We start from the raw sequence: 15,146 nt of genomic DNA, 5'->3' as shown, positions 1-15,146 counted from the left end.
CAGGAGTGGAGTGATGCAGGGATGTGTGCTTGCTATACACTCTTCGGTATCTTTATCTCTCTGCTACGGGCGCATGCTTTCAGTTCATCAGAGAATTGTGTGTGTCTCCACACAAGAAGTGATGGAGGCCTGTTTAACCTCTCACGTATACGAGCAAAGACCAAGGTGCCCCCCCCCCCATTTGCCCCCACTTTTGAGGCAAAACCCCAAAATTAGGTAAATTTCCACTTTTTGAGGCAATTCTGTGCAAAATGTGTCGAATTTGCCCCCCCCCTGAAATTCACTTGCCCCCCCAACAATGCCCCCCCACTGGTGCCGCCACTGGGTGCAGAGAGTCCTGATCAGAGATATGCTATTTGCTGATGATGTGGCTTTGACAGCAAAGTCTGAAGCAGATCTACAGAGACTCATCAGCAGCTTTGCAGATGCATGTAGAGAGTTTGGCATGACAATTAGTTTGAAGAAGACAAACATTATGGCTCAGGATGCCAGTGTTACACCTGCATCAGTATCAAATATTTTAATCTTTGATACTGATGCAGGTGAAGACAAGGTATGTGAAGCCAAGGTATGTGAAGGTATGTGAAGACTTCCACCAATTTCAAGCATTTAAAAATGCTTGAAATTGGTGGAAGTCTTCACATACCTTGGCTCCAAAATTTCCAACAATCTATCGCTTGACGCAGACTTGAACATACGCATTGGCAAGGCATCTACTGCAATGGCACGTCTCTCAAAGAGAGAAACCACCATGCTAACCATCAACACAAAGATGAGGGTGTATCAGGCTTGTGTTATATACACAGCATTCTTCTCTATGGAAGCAAGATATGTGCACTATATGCACATCAGGAACAGATACTGAATGCTTTCCACATGCGCTGCCTCAGACGTATCCTAGGCATCACATGGCAGGATCATGTCACCAACAAAGCCGTCTTGGAAAAAGCTGGCATCTTAAGCATGTTCACACTCCTGTCACAAAGACGCTTGAGATGGCTTGGACATGTCAGCCGAATGGATGATCGTAGAATCCCAAAATACCAGCTGTATAGCCAACTAGAAATCGGCTTTAGACCTGTTGGAAGACAGCGGCGGCGGAACGATTTTGAAAGGGGGGCAGTCAGGGTGATGTAAAAAATCGAAATAATGGCCGGAATGCCCAATTGAAACCATTTGATGGACTATTTTGGTATACTATTATTGTGTACAATTTGAGTTTGAAAAAGCCGAAAATTGGTGAAATGAAGCTATTAAAGCCATTCGTGGACAAGTGCTCACTATTTTTAACTGTATAAATTATTTCTGTAAACATTAAGTGTCGGGTGTCCAAAGCAGAATAAAGGGCGAAAGCAGGGGGGTGTCTGAGGGGGATATGCCCCCCTCAGAAGTGAGAAACTTTTGCAAACTGAAGGCCCAATTGAAGCCATTTGGTGGACCATTCTGGCACTATCATTGTCATGATTGTGTACAATTTTAGTTTGAAAAAATTAATGCGAAAATGGGTTAAATGAAGGTAAAGTAGGTAATGGGGATACGCATCCTGCACAAGAACAAATAAACACAATGGGGAACGATTGCTCGCTACGAGAGGAAACTGAATATATTTAATACGAAAGAATGAACAGTTTAACCAACCCAAAGTGTTACAATTAAACATGACAACAAATAAATACAAATCCCAACCGGCACCCAACTTGAAAAAAAAAAGCAAGGGAATATATATGCCGGCATGGGAATCGAACCCACGACCTTCCGATCTCTAGACGTTGTTCATTCAGCCATAAAAGTATTCTAGTCCCTCAGAGACTCATTAATAATGCGTTGCTTCAGGTCAGGGATTCTATTATAATCCTTTCTTTGAGAGGTCAATAGGTGTGAGGTTGAAGATAATATTTTATCATCAAAGTCGTGGAGGTAGCGCTTATTATTTCTTGTAATATTCGCTTGTGGTATTCGCTACATGGAGAAGGCCGGTCTGCAAATGTTCAGTGCATATGAAGCTATATAGTAGAGATATTATAGCTCCATGTTCAGTGTAAATCAATTAAAATACTACAGCTGGATATCAAAAAATCGTGATGCATTCCTTCTTGTTATGATGGACGACAAGTATTAATTTTGATATTATTGTGACAAAATCCATTCCCTTCTCAATTGATTAGGCTCCAGGATTAGGCTTTCTTTTCGAAAAATAAATCATAGGGCCTAGAGGCCATTAAATAGGCTAAACCCATATTCGGTGTGCGGAAACCTTCACAGTCCGGGCGGCGCTTGTACTCGCATTAAACAGGCAAAGTTCGCTAAACCGACGCCTGCTTCAATTGTCAACCTTTATCGGGGGACGAGTTTGAGTTTTCATAGTCATCTATTACCCTACCATTTTTCACCCCGATGTGGCACAGTGGCAGTGACGTCAACGCGTTGAAACAGCTGTTTCGCTCGCGCATCTATGCGGCGTCTTTAAGCGCGTGCGTGTGTACACCAGCGCTTTGATCGAACGCTAGCGAGTGTAATGAAATTCACACAGTACTGATGTCATTGCCACATCAGGGTGAAAATGGTTTAGCTTATAGCAAACCAGCCAAATTTGTCATATGTTTGAATAGCTAGTAGAAAACCCGTGAATATAGTGTCAGAAAGTCTCACACATCTTAGGATAACCTTGTCATTAATGTGATATCGAAAGCGTGGGAAAACATTGCGGTAAAAAGTAATCGTTTAATTTTAATAATACCAACAAGTAACGGACATTGAGCCAAGACTATGTGAGAAGTTTGGGGTATGTAAAGCATTTTCTTGTTATAAAAAACAAGGAAAAAGCAGTCCAAAATTAAACTTTTTATCACAACGCCATATTTAAAAAAAGTACATTTTGAGAGGGCCTACGCTGGTTCTTTTAATTCTAGTTTAAAATCTGCTCATCACCTGCAGTCCGATTCAGTATCTATGGTTTCGTCAAAGTATTGGGAACTAATGTGGATGGTATTTTGGTTTAAAAAAACGATACTGTTAAAAATATCGGTATTTATGCCAGCGACATTTCTAGTGTGTAAAATGCATTAAAAATTGTCGGCTAAAAATTGCATAAATTAAAATCGTGAACAGTAATAGCAACAATAACTATCTACATTCCAAGCGGAAACGCTTTTCAAAAACATACCACCTTTTTTGGGCAATCGCTGATACCGAAATATGAAATTCCAGGCCATCTGTAAAAAAGTGCGTGGGCAAAAATGACCATGAACTTGGGTCCCCGAAACGAATGTTTATATTGGTGTCAGGTCTTTCATAGTGATACAACAATTAGCCCCCAATAATGGCTTTCATTTGAACCGTTATTTGTTAAACTGCGATTTTTACTTTTTGAGAAATTAATGAACGTATCAAAAGACTTTTCGCAAATCGATTTAAAATTGCCCGACCCGTTAAGTTAGAGTTTGTGTTACAAGCGCCATCATAATAGTTATCAAATGATGGCGATTGTAACACAATTTCGAAGTCAAGAAGTCACGAACATGTGCGCGTGTGCGTGAGTTCCTAACTTTAAGGGGGTACTACGCCCCTGTGGTAAATTTGTGACTATTTTTGCATTTTTCTCAAAAAATAATAACACACTGGTAACAAAATTTATGTATATTATTGGGGCAAGGAATCCAATTACTACACTGGAATATTAGTGATTCAAGACAAGTGGTTCAGTATATATGATCGGAAATGAGGTACATTCTTGCGGTACCTCTTTTCGAGGGGTATAGTACCCCCTTAAGTCACGAAAATAGGATCTCGAGATAAAAAAAAAGTGGATGGGCTTACAATTAAAATACTGACGCCTTGACAATTGAACAGGTTATGAATTGGAATGGTCCCGATATTGATGCCGCAGCGTACATTTAAGTAACCCAAGATTTGAAAGTTGCAGCAAAATCCTATTGCCAGAAATATATTCCCAAATTTTGCATACGATCAACCTTGTGGAATAATGGTCATTCATAAAAGGAGGTAATTAATTTTTGGTAGATGTTTATATACAAGTATTTTTCTTCTATTTCATTTCATAATTCACCAGGACTACAAAATAAATTCACAACATCAAAAATAGAGAGCTTGCGATTTCAAACGTACGTATCATACACCCGTACATCTATTCAAAATCACTCCCATGTGACGGGATTTTGAATAGATTGATACAAGGGCATATGATACATACGTCAGTTGTACTGTTGTTTCGTATTGCAAGACATTATTCTTGACTATGTTCAGTTGGTTTTTTCCCATGCATTTCCCACTTAATACGTTGGTTTTTCCTGGTGAACAACCATCAGCATCTTTTGAAAGAAATGCGTCGTATGAGCTGAAAAGGATAAAATAAAAATAAAAAACAACTTATTAGTTTGTTTTCTACATAGATTCTGAACAAGGACGTGCAACAAATTTTGTGCACTTTTAACATCACAGCATAATTTGGTTGTTCTAGTTACAGTGGCGGCACCAGGAATATTTTTCGGGGGGCAAAGTGAATTTCAGGGGGGCAAAATTGGTAAATTTATGTTGATATTTACGTGATTTGGGTTTTTTGCCTCAAAAGTGTGTGGGGGCAAGAACAATGTTGGGGGCAAATCTCCCTTGCCCCCCCCCCGTAGCGCCGCCACTGTCTAGTTATGTGCCACGTTTAGGTTGCATCACGTATTTTTGTACTCTTTTAGTGCAATATGATAAATTCTCAAATAGTTTTATTGATCGGACCTTGAATGCCACTAGTGAATAGATACAAAATACGTAAGTAACTTACACACAGCATTGTTGAACCACATTGGTTTGTTCCTCCAATATACAAAAATGAAGTAGATTACAACTCCAATAAGCAATACACCGATACCTGTACCACAATCCCTCGGTGCCGAGTATAATGATAGACACGTGACGAACAGGGAACACACAATGAACAGGATTGGAAAAACAATAGGAACCTGTAATTAACAGGGATAAAGAAGGGACACGTTACTTTTTTCTTCCACAAAACCTTTGCCTGCATTAACATCCCACTCCTCTCCGCCGCCTCAGCGTTCCGAGTCAAAAGCCCGGCCACTGAGAATTGGATCCCGATTATATAATAGAGGAGAAAGAGCATTAATTGATTTGACCTAAATGTTCATTTTTTTTCGTTCTGATTTCACTTTAAAATGTTTTCCCGATGGAGCTGTGTTTCCGTCTCCCAGTGATTTGATTATTTGATTTCAATTGATTTATAATTTTAATCAAGGATTTAATTCAACGACATTGAATGGACTGTGAAATACAGGTGAAATACAAGTAACAAATTGATGTTTTTGAGACAAAGAAAGCAAAGACAATTTTGTAAGAATTCTTGATTGGTAAATGTCTATAACAAGTAGGTAATAGTAGTAACCTTTACATGTTATTTCAGGCTGCAATCTTCTACTTCATGTAACATCATGTTACAGGATAGCTGAATATCAAGCGCACTGACCATGTTAGTAATGAAAGGATCAATACCATCACCAACACTGTGCCTCTTATCAATTCTGCCAAATGACAACAACTAGTCAACTACGATTCCTAAAACATATCCTGAGGATGCAGGAAGATGAACCATGCAGAAGACATGCTCTCTACACCCCTTTACATGGTAAAAGAAGGCCTGGGAGGCAAAGAACCTCCTACTTGTCTTCTGTCAAACACTGTTGGGGGACTTCGACAACTTTTTACTGCCAGATGCCATTATCACTTTGGCTTCAAATCGTAATACATGGAGAAACTTTGTAGTCGCCTGCTTCGCAGCCGAATGAATGAATGAATGAATAAATTAATGAATGAATCTTCTACTAATTCTTCGGCGTCATCTTCGTCTTTATCTAATATCCTACCTTATATGGTCGTTCTATATTAGGATATTTCCATCTCCAATATGGGACTATACTGATGACAATACCAGTAAAGAGCCAGGTTGAGAAACTAAGATAGTTTAGTAGAGCGTAAACATCATTGAATGCCATCATCGATAAGGTAATCACATGCTGTTGGTAAAAAAAAAAATCATATTCATGGAATTTAATTTTTACATAACATTAAGATCTCTCCAACAATGAAAGGACAAAAGTGTCTGTGACATAATCAAAGTGAAAATTCTAATTGATGTACAATATCTAAAGACCAAATTGATACAAAACTGGTCAGTCACCTTTGGCGAGAATCACAAGTTCTTTAAAAACACAAGATTTTGGCATTACATTTCTATTATATAAAAAGAGAGGATGTTGACCCGAAGAGCTTATAGGTGGATCTCAGTTTATCAAAATGAAAAGTAAAAGTAAAATGAATAGTAATAATATTGAATGTTCTTCATGGATTATTAACCTCCTCAAGGTTTTAAGATGACAAAAGAAATGCTAACGTCATTCCCCCCCCCCCCAATTTCTTAGTAATCAAAACAATGGATGGCAGTGGTCCACAATTGTTCCTCGACCTCTTGCTCATCTTAGAAATCAAACATGATGAATATTAATTATAAATACGATTGGCTATTAAAAAAGATGCCCCTTACTTTTGAGAATCCTCATTGGCTAAAAGCTTATTTTGGGTTGACCTATTAATATTAGTTCTATATAGTTTTCAACATTTTCGAAAGTTAAGAGCATTCAATTCAATTAACGATAACTAAATGATATACTCAGAGCCTAGTGGAATCAAGATGTAATTCACTGAGACACAAGAGATAGTCTTGGTTTAAGATGGAGTCTGGTATTTGCTGTGAACCAGTCCAGATGAAGAAAAAGCTATCGAAATGATTTATATATGAATAAAGTATTGCCACCAAGCTGAAACATACAACACGTTTCCATTGCCTTACTGTTCTACTACACATACCTGTGTAACTTAAAGATTTACCGCTCGGACCGCTCAACTCCGTCACAGTGTCAAGTTACAAAGTGCTTTTAGCATATTTTAAAGAGTCACCATGGTCACGGTTCTTTATTTTATTTTTTATATATAATACATACAGTGTTTATAATGTTATATTTTTTGTTTGTCTGTTTGTTGTCTGCCCTGATAGGATCAGATTTTATATAATCAATTTGAAAACAATGTCTTCTTATTGAAAGAGTAGCAAAAGACAATAAAAACAAAACACATTTATTAATCTTACCAGCGCAATAATGGCAGGTACTGGCGTTAGTCGTCGTATGCTTATCATTGCTAAAATTTCAGGAGTAAGACCTTCCCTTGCGCTCACGAAGATGGTTCTGCGAAATACATGAGACATGGATCAACAAAATAATGTATTTTAGTTAATTTAGAATTTAGAATTCCCAATTTCTTATTTATCGACTATAGGGAAGGGAACATAGATTTGTTTGGAGTGGCATTTCTTTTCCTTGCTCTTTTTTCAATTCTGTTCCTTTCTTTTCTCTCTATCAAAAACTATCAAGCCAACTCGCTTACATAAGCTTGGTTTGAGCAAGTTGCTTGAATCTTCATCTGATCTGAATCGTGTCCGCCGTATCGACTGATTAAACAATGTATGAAGACTAATTATTGTTGAACACACTATACCATTATTTATACCTGGCCGCAGCAAAGGTAGCAGTAATTGTACTACTTAGGCAGGATAAACCCACCAGTATTTGCACCATCCAGGCCCATTCACCGATAGTGGTCCTTGCAAAGTCCTGTTGATGAGGGGAAAAGTTAACATTTTTTTTATATAGTATTTCTTCTTAAAGGGCATTTCGTGATCCACAGCCTCATCCCCCACTTTTCTCAAAAAAAGTTGAGATTTTTATATCACTGGAAACCTCTGGCTACATAATGTTTATGTACAAAATATTTCTTGCAGATTAATTCGTTTTGCAAAGATATCGTGAAATTTGAATTTCGTTCTGGTGCACCAGAACGAAATTACAACGCATTGTCTATGGAGCAGTGTAATACACATAATCATGCATAACTCGCAAACGCAAAATCGGAATCAACTGAAATTTTGGGAATAGGCTTTTTTCGTGGATATCTACTGAAAAATGTCATAAAAAGAGGATGCTAGGATCACGAAATACTCCTTTAAGAGGATCTTTGTATAACAAAATACTTAAATGTGAATAAATATTATGAAATAGATTCGGAAAGTTGACTCTTGCTTTTTAAATTTAAAATGAAATGTTTGGGTTTTTTTTGCATGGACAAAACATACAACTATAATCACTGGTCATTTCAACATTCCAAGAGGATCTAGTCATGTTACGTTTTGAAGAAGTATAATTTGCGATAAACCGATAGTATCATATCATTAAATACAATCTGTATTTTCCTTCGGTACTTATAATTTTTAACATGTTTATTAATAGTCCGATAGATTTCAAATTATGCATTTTATCTGGGTGCTCCAGATGTGCTCTTTCGTCACTATGTTTGTCACGAAATGAGCACATTAAAACCGGCTGAGACCGAGACTACAATAAGAACGGTCTTAAGGGGGTACTACACCCCAAAAGTTACGTATATTATAGGGGCAAGGAATCCAATTACTGAACTGGAATTTCAGTGACCCAAGACAAGCGGTTCGATACTTATGATTGAAAATGAGGTACCGCTAGGATGTACATCATTTCCTATTACATTTACTGAACCGCTTGTCTTGAGTCACTGAAATTTCAGTGTAGTAATTGGATTCCTTGCCCCAATAATATACCTAACTTTTGTTACCAGTGTGTTATTAATTTTTGAGAAAAATGCAAAAATAGTAATAAATTTACCACAGGGGTGTAGTACCCCCTTAATCGATGTGGTCAAAACTCACCCCATACGGTATTATTAATTACTAAAAATACGCTAATTGACAAAATGACACACATTCGACACGCTTGCACAAACTGAGTATGCGATATTCTCGACAAATGCTGGGGTGTAGGAGCTGGTGTGTAGGAGCTTCCGGACAATTTGTGACCGTACAGAATTAATACACCAAAGTATCGTATACCGTATAGAGTATCTGCAACCACTATAACACGCTTACTTACCGATGCTACAGCTGGAGAAGCCAGTAATTGTTCTGATGATAAGGCGGTAAAGTACGCCACATTGGTTAACAAATATACTATCGTTACCAAAGTCACTGACGAACCTATAGCAATAGGGATATTCCTGAAATAAAGATATGACATATTATTTAAATGGTTTAAAGGGCTGTCATTTTCTGGGGAGGGGTCATGAATAAACTGGCAGAATGCCAAAAATAGGGTATGAGGGTCATAATTTTTTACACCAAAAATATGGGGAGTTATAATATCATTAAGGGCTGGTGAATCAAAATTTTCTCGCGCTACACACGCGTTCTTTACACTTACAATGACAATTGATTGAATTCAGGCTTACCTTAACCCTTCTCATGACGACCGAGTACAACGTGGGAACCAATGAAGGGGTGATAAGGTATCATTACCGAATACCTCAACATGCATATTGTCTGATTGGATCAGCAATAAACATGTTGCTGAGACTTCGTGAAAAACACAAAAAGTTTGTTGGAATCAAAGTCACTGATAAATTGGTGGCTCTGAAAAGGTCTGTTTCATCATGGGATATAGAGCGCCCTTAAATGTACACTTAATAAAAAGCTAAGAAGAAGTACATGTAGTTGATTGGGTCCCTACCTTCCGGGATTCTCTATCTCTTCAATAACCGTCGGCATCAATTGCCTAAAGACAAATGAGATATGCATGAGAAAATAAAGGAATATTGACCATTCTCATGACTTAGACAACAGTACTGTTTACCAACGTTGGTCAAATATCAGCATTCCGACCGCCACATTAAGGTTGACACAACAACGTTGGTCCAAACTTGGCGTATCGACCATCATTTTAAGGTTGGCTGGCTATAGTAGGTTGGTTTGACGTTGGCATACCAAAATGATCCAATGTTGGCCTGGCGTCGGCTTACCGACCGCGACCATGCCGACCTTTGCCAACGTTGGGCCAACGAAGTCTTGCTATCTGGGGTTGTGTTGGTAGTTTGCATGTTGCTGCTGCTTTCACCGTTGTAACTATACCATTTTATATAATACTGGTTAATATGGCTTTGTGGTCTAAACTTATATCTTTAATCTGTTACTTATCCTTCAAAGCATATTGTTCTAAAGAACCTACAAATTCAAATATTGCCCTTCAAATATAGACGAAACTGGTTTATGGACTTACCATCCACTGTATGCAAACATACCAGCATAGAACGCCAAAGCAACATTCCCAGCTTGAAGAGTTCCACTGAAGGCATCCTCGAAACTTGAGGTGTGGCCTGGAAATGGAAAAATCAGTCACATTTTTTTCAATAATCATGCTAGTAATCCCAATATGTGTGATTATAGTTGTGTCTCTTTACGGCTAATGAAAGTCGATTTTGAGTTTCCCGTCACCCGCCCTAACTTAATTTTATGACCCTCATTTGAATTCATTATTGTGATTTTACAAAAATCACCAAAAAATCTGGTTCTATTTGCAAAACAAAAACAAAAAAACCCGATGAATATCCATGCATTTTTAGTCGAAAAATCAAAACCAAAACATCAATTTTGCTACCGACCTTGCAGCCTCTTTTAGCATACTATTAATGCACTTGGGCTAAACATCCATCTTTGAATGAGTGAGCGGTAAATAACAGCGCGTTTTACACTTGTATTGGGTCATATAATGAATGTCAGAAAAATAATGAATAATGAAAGAGTTACCTCACTTGTTTTCAGAAATTATGCGACGGAAAACTCAAGATCGATTGTCAGTAACCTAATAAATACTTCCATGGTTGGTGTAATTGCACTTGCCTTGATAGAGTCTGACGATACCAATTAATATGATCATGGTCAAACCCAATAATTTCACACTTGTTAATACAATCTCCAAGCGGTAGCTCCATTTTACACTGTATATATTCAGGACTACTATCAAAGCTGGAATATAAATGAAATGAAAAAGAGACAAAGTTAGATGAGTGTTAAATCGAGATGCATTATTATACATTTACCTTCTCCTCGGAGATGCCTTCTAGCAGAAAATGGTCCATTATAAACTGTTACAGTTGAAATGTTTAGTGAGTAAAAGAAAACACGCCGTTTTTCAGGCTAAAAAGAAAGATACACAGGACAATTATTCGTATGTTGTTTGTTCTATTTGGATTTGCAGGAGGAACGTGTCCCCCGTCCAACCCCCTCCCCCATTAAACTATAGAATATCTACAGCACCATGTGATCCAGGTGTGTTATTAGGGTTTGGGTCAGTAGGGTGCATACAGTAGGTATTCTATCGTGATTTTAAGGTGGCTTTATCGGCTACGGTGTCATGCACAGAACTCCTTGAAAATGATATAGGATGTGTGTATTGATGAGAAAGTGTTTTTGACTTATGCATTTTTTTAAATCAAAAACTGTCAAAATTTAAGGAATTTTCAAAAAATAAAGAAAAACATAAGAATTGTTACAATTCTTATAAGACTCTTAAATTAGATGGGGAAATTACTTTGCTTTGTTGTGATTAAAGATTTAAATGAATAGACCTGATTGATTTGACACAGTAGCTATTTTCCTGCAAGGGTGTTGTATCCGAGGCAGCTACGTAACGATATCATAATAATTCATTTTCCTATCTTTTGATCATTGTTCAATTATAATATTGACTAGTATATTTGCTATTTTTTAAGCGGAAAATGACCTATATTGCACTTCACGTAGGTGCATTTTTTTATTTCCTTCATGTAACATGATTAATGCACACCATGATATAAACAGAATGCCCAATTCCCGGGGCCCAAATGCAGTGCGTTTCAACCGCACACAACAATAATACTAATATCACGATTTGCCATGTTTACTCTTACTACATGTAGGCAGGTTTTTTTGGTTTTTTTGACCGTGTTATTAACATGGCTACCAAGTACCATGAATGCAACTTTACAGGCTTCTATAGCGTCAAACTGTGCATCTGAACCTTTTCACATTCACTTAATTCCTATACAACTTTTATTTTACAAAATTGCTGTTTCAGAGAAAACTCATGTCAATACGGTACGAGCAAGTAAAAAACATACTAAAATCCAATGCTATTCATGTCGACTATTGTAGTTGATCTTATTCACTCACCATGCTCACACAGAGGGTGTTGCTAGATTTCAAAATAGAGTCACCCACCGTTCGTACTTAACCATATTAACCCTTTGAAAATGCACTCTCCCTGTGTGGAAACTTAAGGTCGTGTCTTCCAAGGGATGAATAGATTTCAACTGGAATAGCCCAAGTGATTTAAATAACCTTTTTGGAGAACAGAAAATCCCAGGGAGAAAATCAACTGGGAGAGGTTGGGAATTCATGATATATACGTACAAAAACAAAGATTGCATTTGGCATGACGACTGTGTTCGAATTGTTCAGGCATATTGTCGAGAGGGTACGGTGAGGTACTGACCGCTCCCGTATCCTAGTAGACCGCTTTAGCATAATATGCCCGACATTATCAAAAACAACACTTCTTCTTGAAGCTAAAAATAAAAAATATATAAAAAAACACAAATACTTACTATTGACACCTATTGCCAGTAGGATGATGGCTGAACCTGGTATTTCGACACATGTACTTGAGACAAACGGAGACAAAAAGTAGGTCGCCATTGTTAACGACACGAGAGCATTTGCAGGTGGTCCTATGAGGACTAATATACCAAAAATGAGAAGAAACGCTAGCAGTTTACTGTAAGCCATTAACATGTACGTAAACATGCCTCCAGATTTCTTCATCATGGTGGAGAGCTCAGCCAAACTCAAAGCTCCCGCAATAGCAATGACACCACATAATATCCATATGACGAGAGACCATCCTACTGAACCACTAACATTGACAAGAATTCCTTTTGGTGAGATAAATATTCCAGACCCTATAATAGGACTTATTGTCATTGCAATGCAGGCCCAGACTCCAAGCTGACGCTTCAGGACTATTGGTCGGTCTAACGGTGTATTCGCACAGGTAGCCGACATTTTATTCCTGTGTTTATAAGAAAGCTTAAGAAGTTGATTCCATAAAATGATAGGCCCTGTGCTCAGTCAAATAAGAGTTTGTCTAACATTAGTAAGAGGCCGGTCGACTGCATATCCGTCTTTACATACATTTCAATACGGAATAAAGGCTAACCTCTCGTGACATTATCCAAGCAGCAAAGTTCATTTCCCATTGAAAAGCGTGTAAAGACGGATATGCAGTTTACCGTTCTGGTAGACATGCACCAGTAGCTGCGTCTGTTTAAGATGGAGAGATGCCAATGCTTAAATGCTAATCTTTTTCATATGACATAACAATACATTCAGTTTCAGATATCTGATCTCCTCGCTGCTTAGTCCCATGGACTATAAAGTATTATAGCTCAAGAAAATGCACAAGTGTGACTAATAGTGGTCACGATCTCGTACGACCAAATCCTCTAATGAAGACTCTGACTAATATTACTTCATACATGATGCAGTCATGTCTACAGTAGAATTCATCTCGACCTTTGCAGGACTTAAACCCCATTAAAAGCTATTAAACCAAGATAACACTCATTGAAACAGCTCAACTGATTAAATCGGATCTTCTCTGGTTGTGCACATGTGTCTGTTTTTGCATGTGCGATATCGCAATAAAGCTGGTATTATAGCTTCAGTTGGGTAACCGATTATAAAGGAAACGGAAGGACACAATGGTATGTGGACCTTTGTTCACGAAATGAGACAATGGCCTGCTTTTTGTCAACCAGCATTCTTGAAAATGAGCAACATAATGATTGTAGAGCTAACACAGTTTGGAAATAATTTCTTCATATTTTTGGTGTTATTTGTCGTTTACATATCCTTCCTAAAACACAAAAGTGCGACCCTCTCCAAACACCTAAATTAGCTAAAAATTTAGGACATGTTACAAAACTATATTTTCTAGAATTTCATAGAATAATTTAAATGTAGCTTGTACCGTTTTTTGTGGCATCCTTCAGAAGTGAGCGGTCCGATACCAATATTTTCGGTCAAATCTCCATTCAATTAACACGGGGAGTTGGCTAGCTATGCCTTGCCCTCACTCATATTTTACAAAAGTGCGACCATTTCTGAACATCTAACCTAGCTGTAATTTTAGGTCATAGAGAAATATATTTGCTAGAAGTTTGGAGAATAAATTAAATATTGGCTGGTTATTTTTCACACAGTGATGTTAACTAGGCAAGTGTCCATTCTTCCAACATACATCATTTGTAGAGGTCACGCGTCAATGGTGAGAGCACTGTGTATTGTGTATAGGAACTGCAGTATGACCTCTACAGAAATCAGAGTAGAGTGACAGAGTTTTCCGTATACACTGTAACAAAGGGGTTTGAAGTGTTTTGACTTGCATTGACAAAATTAGCTTGGGCTGCCCTCTTCCAAATTCTGACAATTATAGATTAAGGTCAAACAGGGGTCAACATTCGAAAATATCTCAATCCTGTTGAAAAATCATATTTTTGCTCATATAGTGAGTGAAGGGATTTTTTTATGGTCATAAATGAATCCAAATATAATCGATTGTACTCAAGCATTTCTGGTCACCATTTGGGTGGCCATGGTGGCCATTTGAAAATGTTTGAATAAAGTTAATTTGCAAACCTGTTTTGTCTTAGATACTCGCAGTCACATTAAGAGTTGAATGGAACGGGTTACCCGATTTTAAGCACAACCCCTGATCATTTTGGCGGCCATTTGGGAAGTTTCAAGATCAAGACGGCCATTTTGATTTCTAAAAGTTGTTCAAGTCAATTTGTCATGTCAGCAAATATATAATTAGACACCAAAATCAAAATTGGCGATCTTAACTCTATTAAATGGTTTATTCTGATCAGTGTTACCAACTGGGGGTGTTTACCGTAGTGGCGAAAATGATCATCGTGCATTTTGTTATATCTAAAAGTGTCGTGCAACTTAAAATTTAAATTTTCAATTTCTTTTACTTATTTTGAAACACAAAGCCATCACTAGAACAAGTCACTGTTGCAACAAAAGTCAAGCTTTTTCACACCACTGTTACAGTATTGCTCTATGGCTGTGAGTTCTGGGTGATGTTGATATCTTTTGACATGGAAAA

At 37.7% G+C, this 15,146-nt stretch overlaps 1 protein-coding gene across 1 annotated transcript; it reads right to left on the bottom strand.

Annotated features, from left to right (window-relative positions):
- Window positions 1–2,873: 2,873 nt before the first annotated feature.
- Window positions 2,874–13,275, bottom strand: LOC140135925 (cystine/glutamate transporter-like). Its single transcript, XM_072157599.1, has 10 exons — window positions 12,580–13,275; window positions 10,835–10,960; window positions 10,215–10,311; window positions 9,669–9,713; window positions 9,036–9,159; window positions 7,588–7,691; window positions 7,169–7,265; window positions 5,889–6,038; window positions 4,793–4,970; window positions 2,874–4,354 (listed from the first exon to the last, which is right to left on the bottom strand). The coding sequence occupies exons 1-10, from the start codon at window positions 13,034–13,036 to the stop codon at window positions 4,290–4,292; spliced, it is 1,443 nt and encodes a 480-aa protein (XP_072013700.1). The 5' UTR covers window positions 13,037–13,275; the 3' UTR covers window positions 2,874–4,289.
- Between the last annotated feature and the right edge of the window lie 1,871 nt (window positions 13,276–15,146).

Source organism: Amphiura filiformis, chromosome 16 (assembly GCF_039555335.1).
Source record: "Amphiura filiformis chromosome 16, Afil_fr2py, whole genome shotgun sequence".
NCBI classification, from domain to species: domain Eukaryota; kingdom Metazoa; phylum Echinodermata; class Ophiuroidea; order Amphilepidida; family Amphiuridae; genus Amphiura; species Amphiura filiformis.
This window is presented reverse-complemented; position numbering and strand designations above follow the sequence as displayed.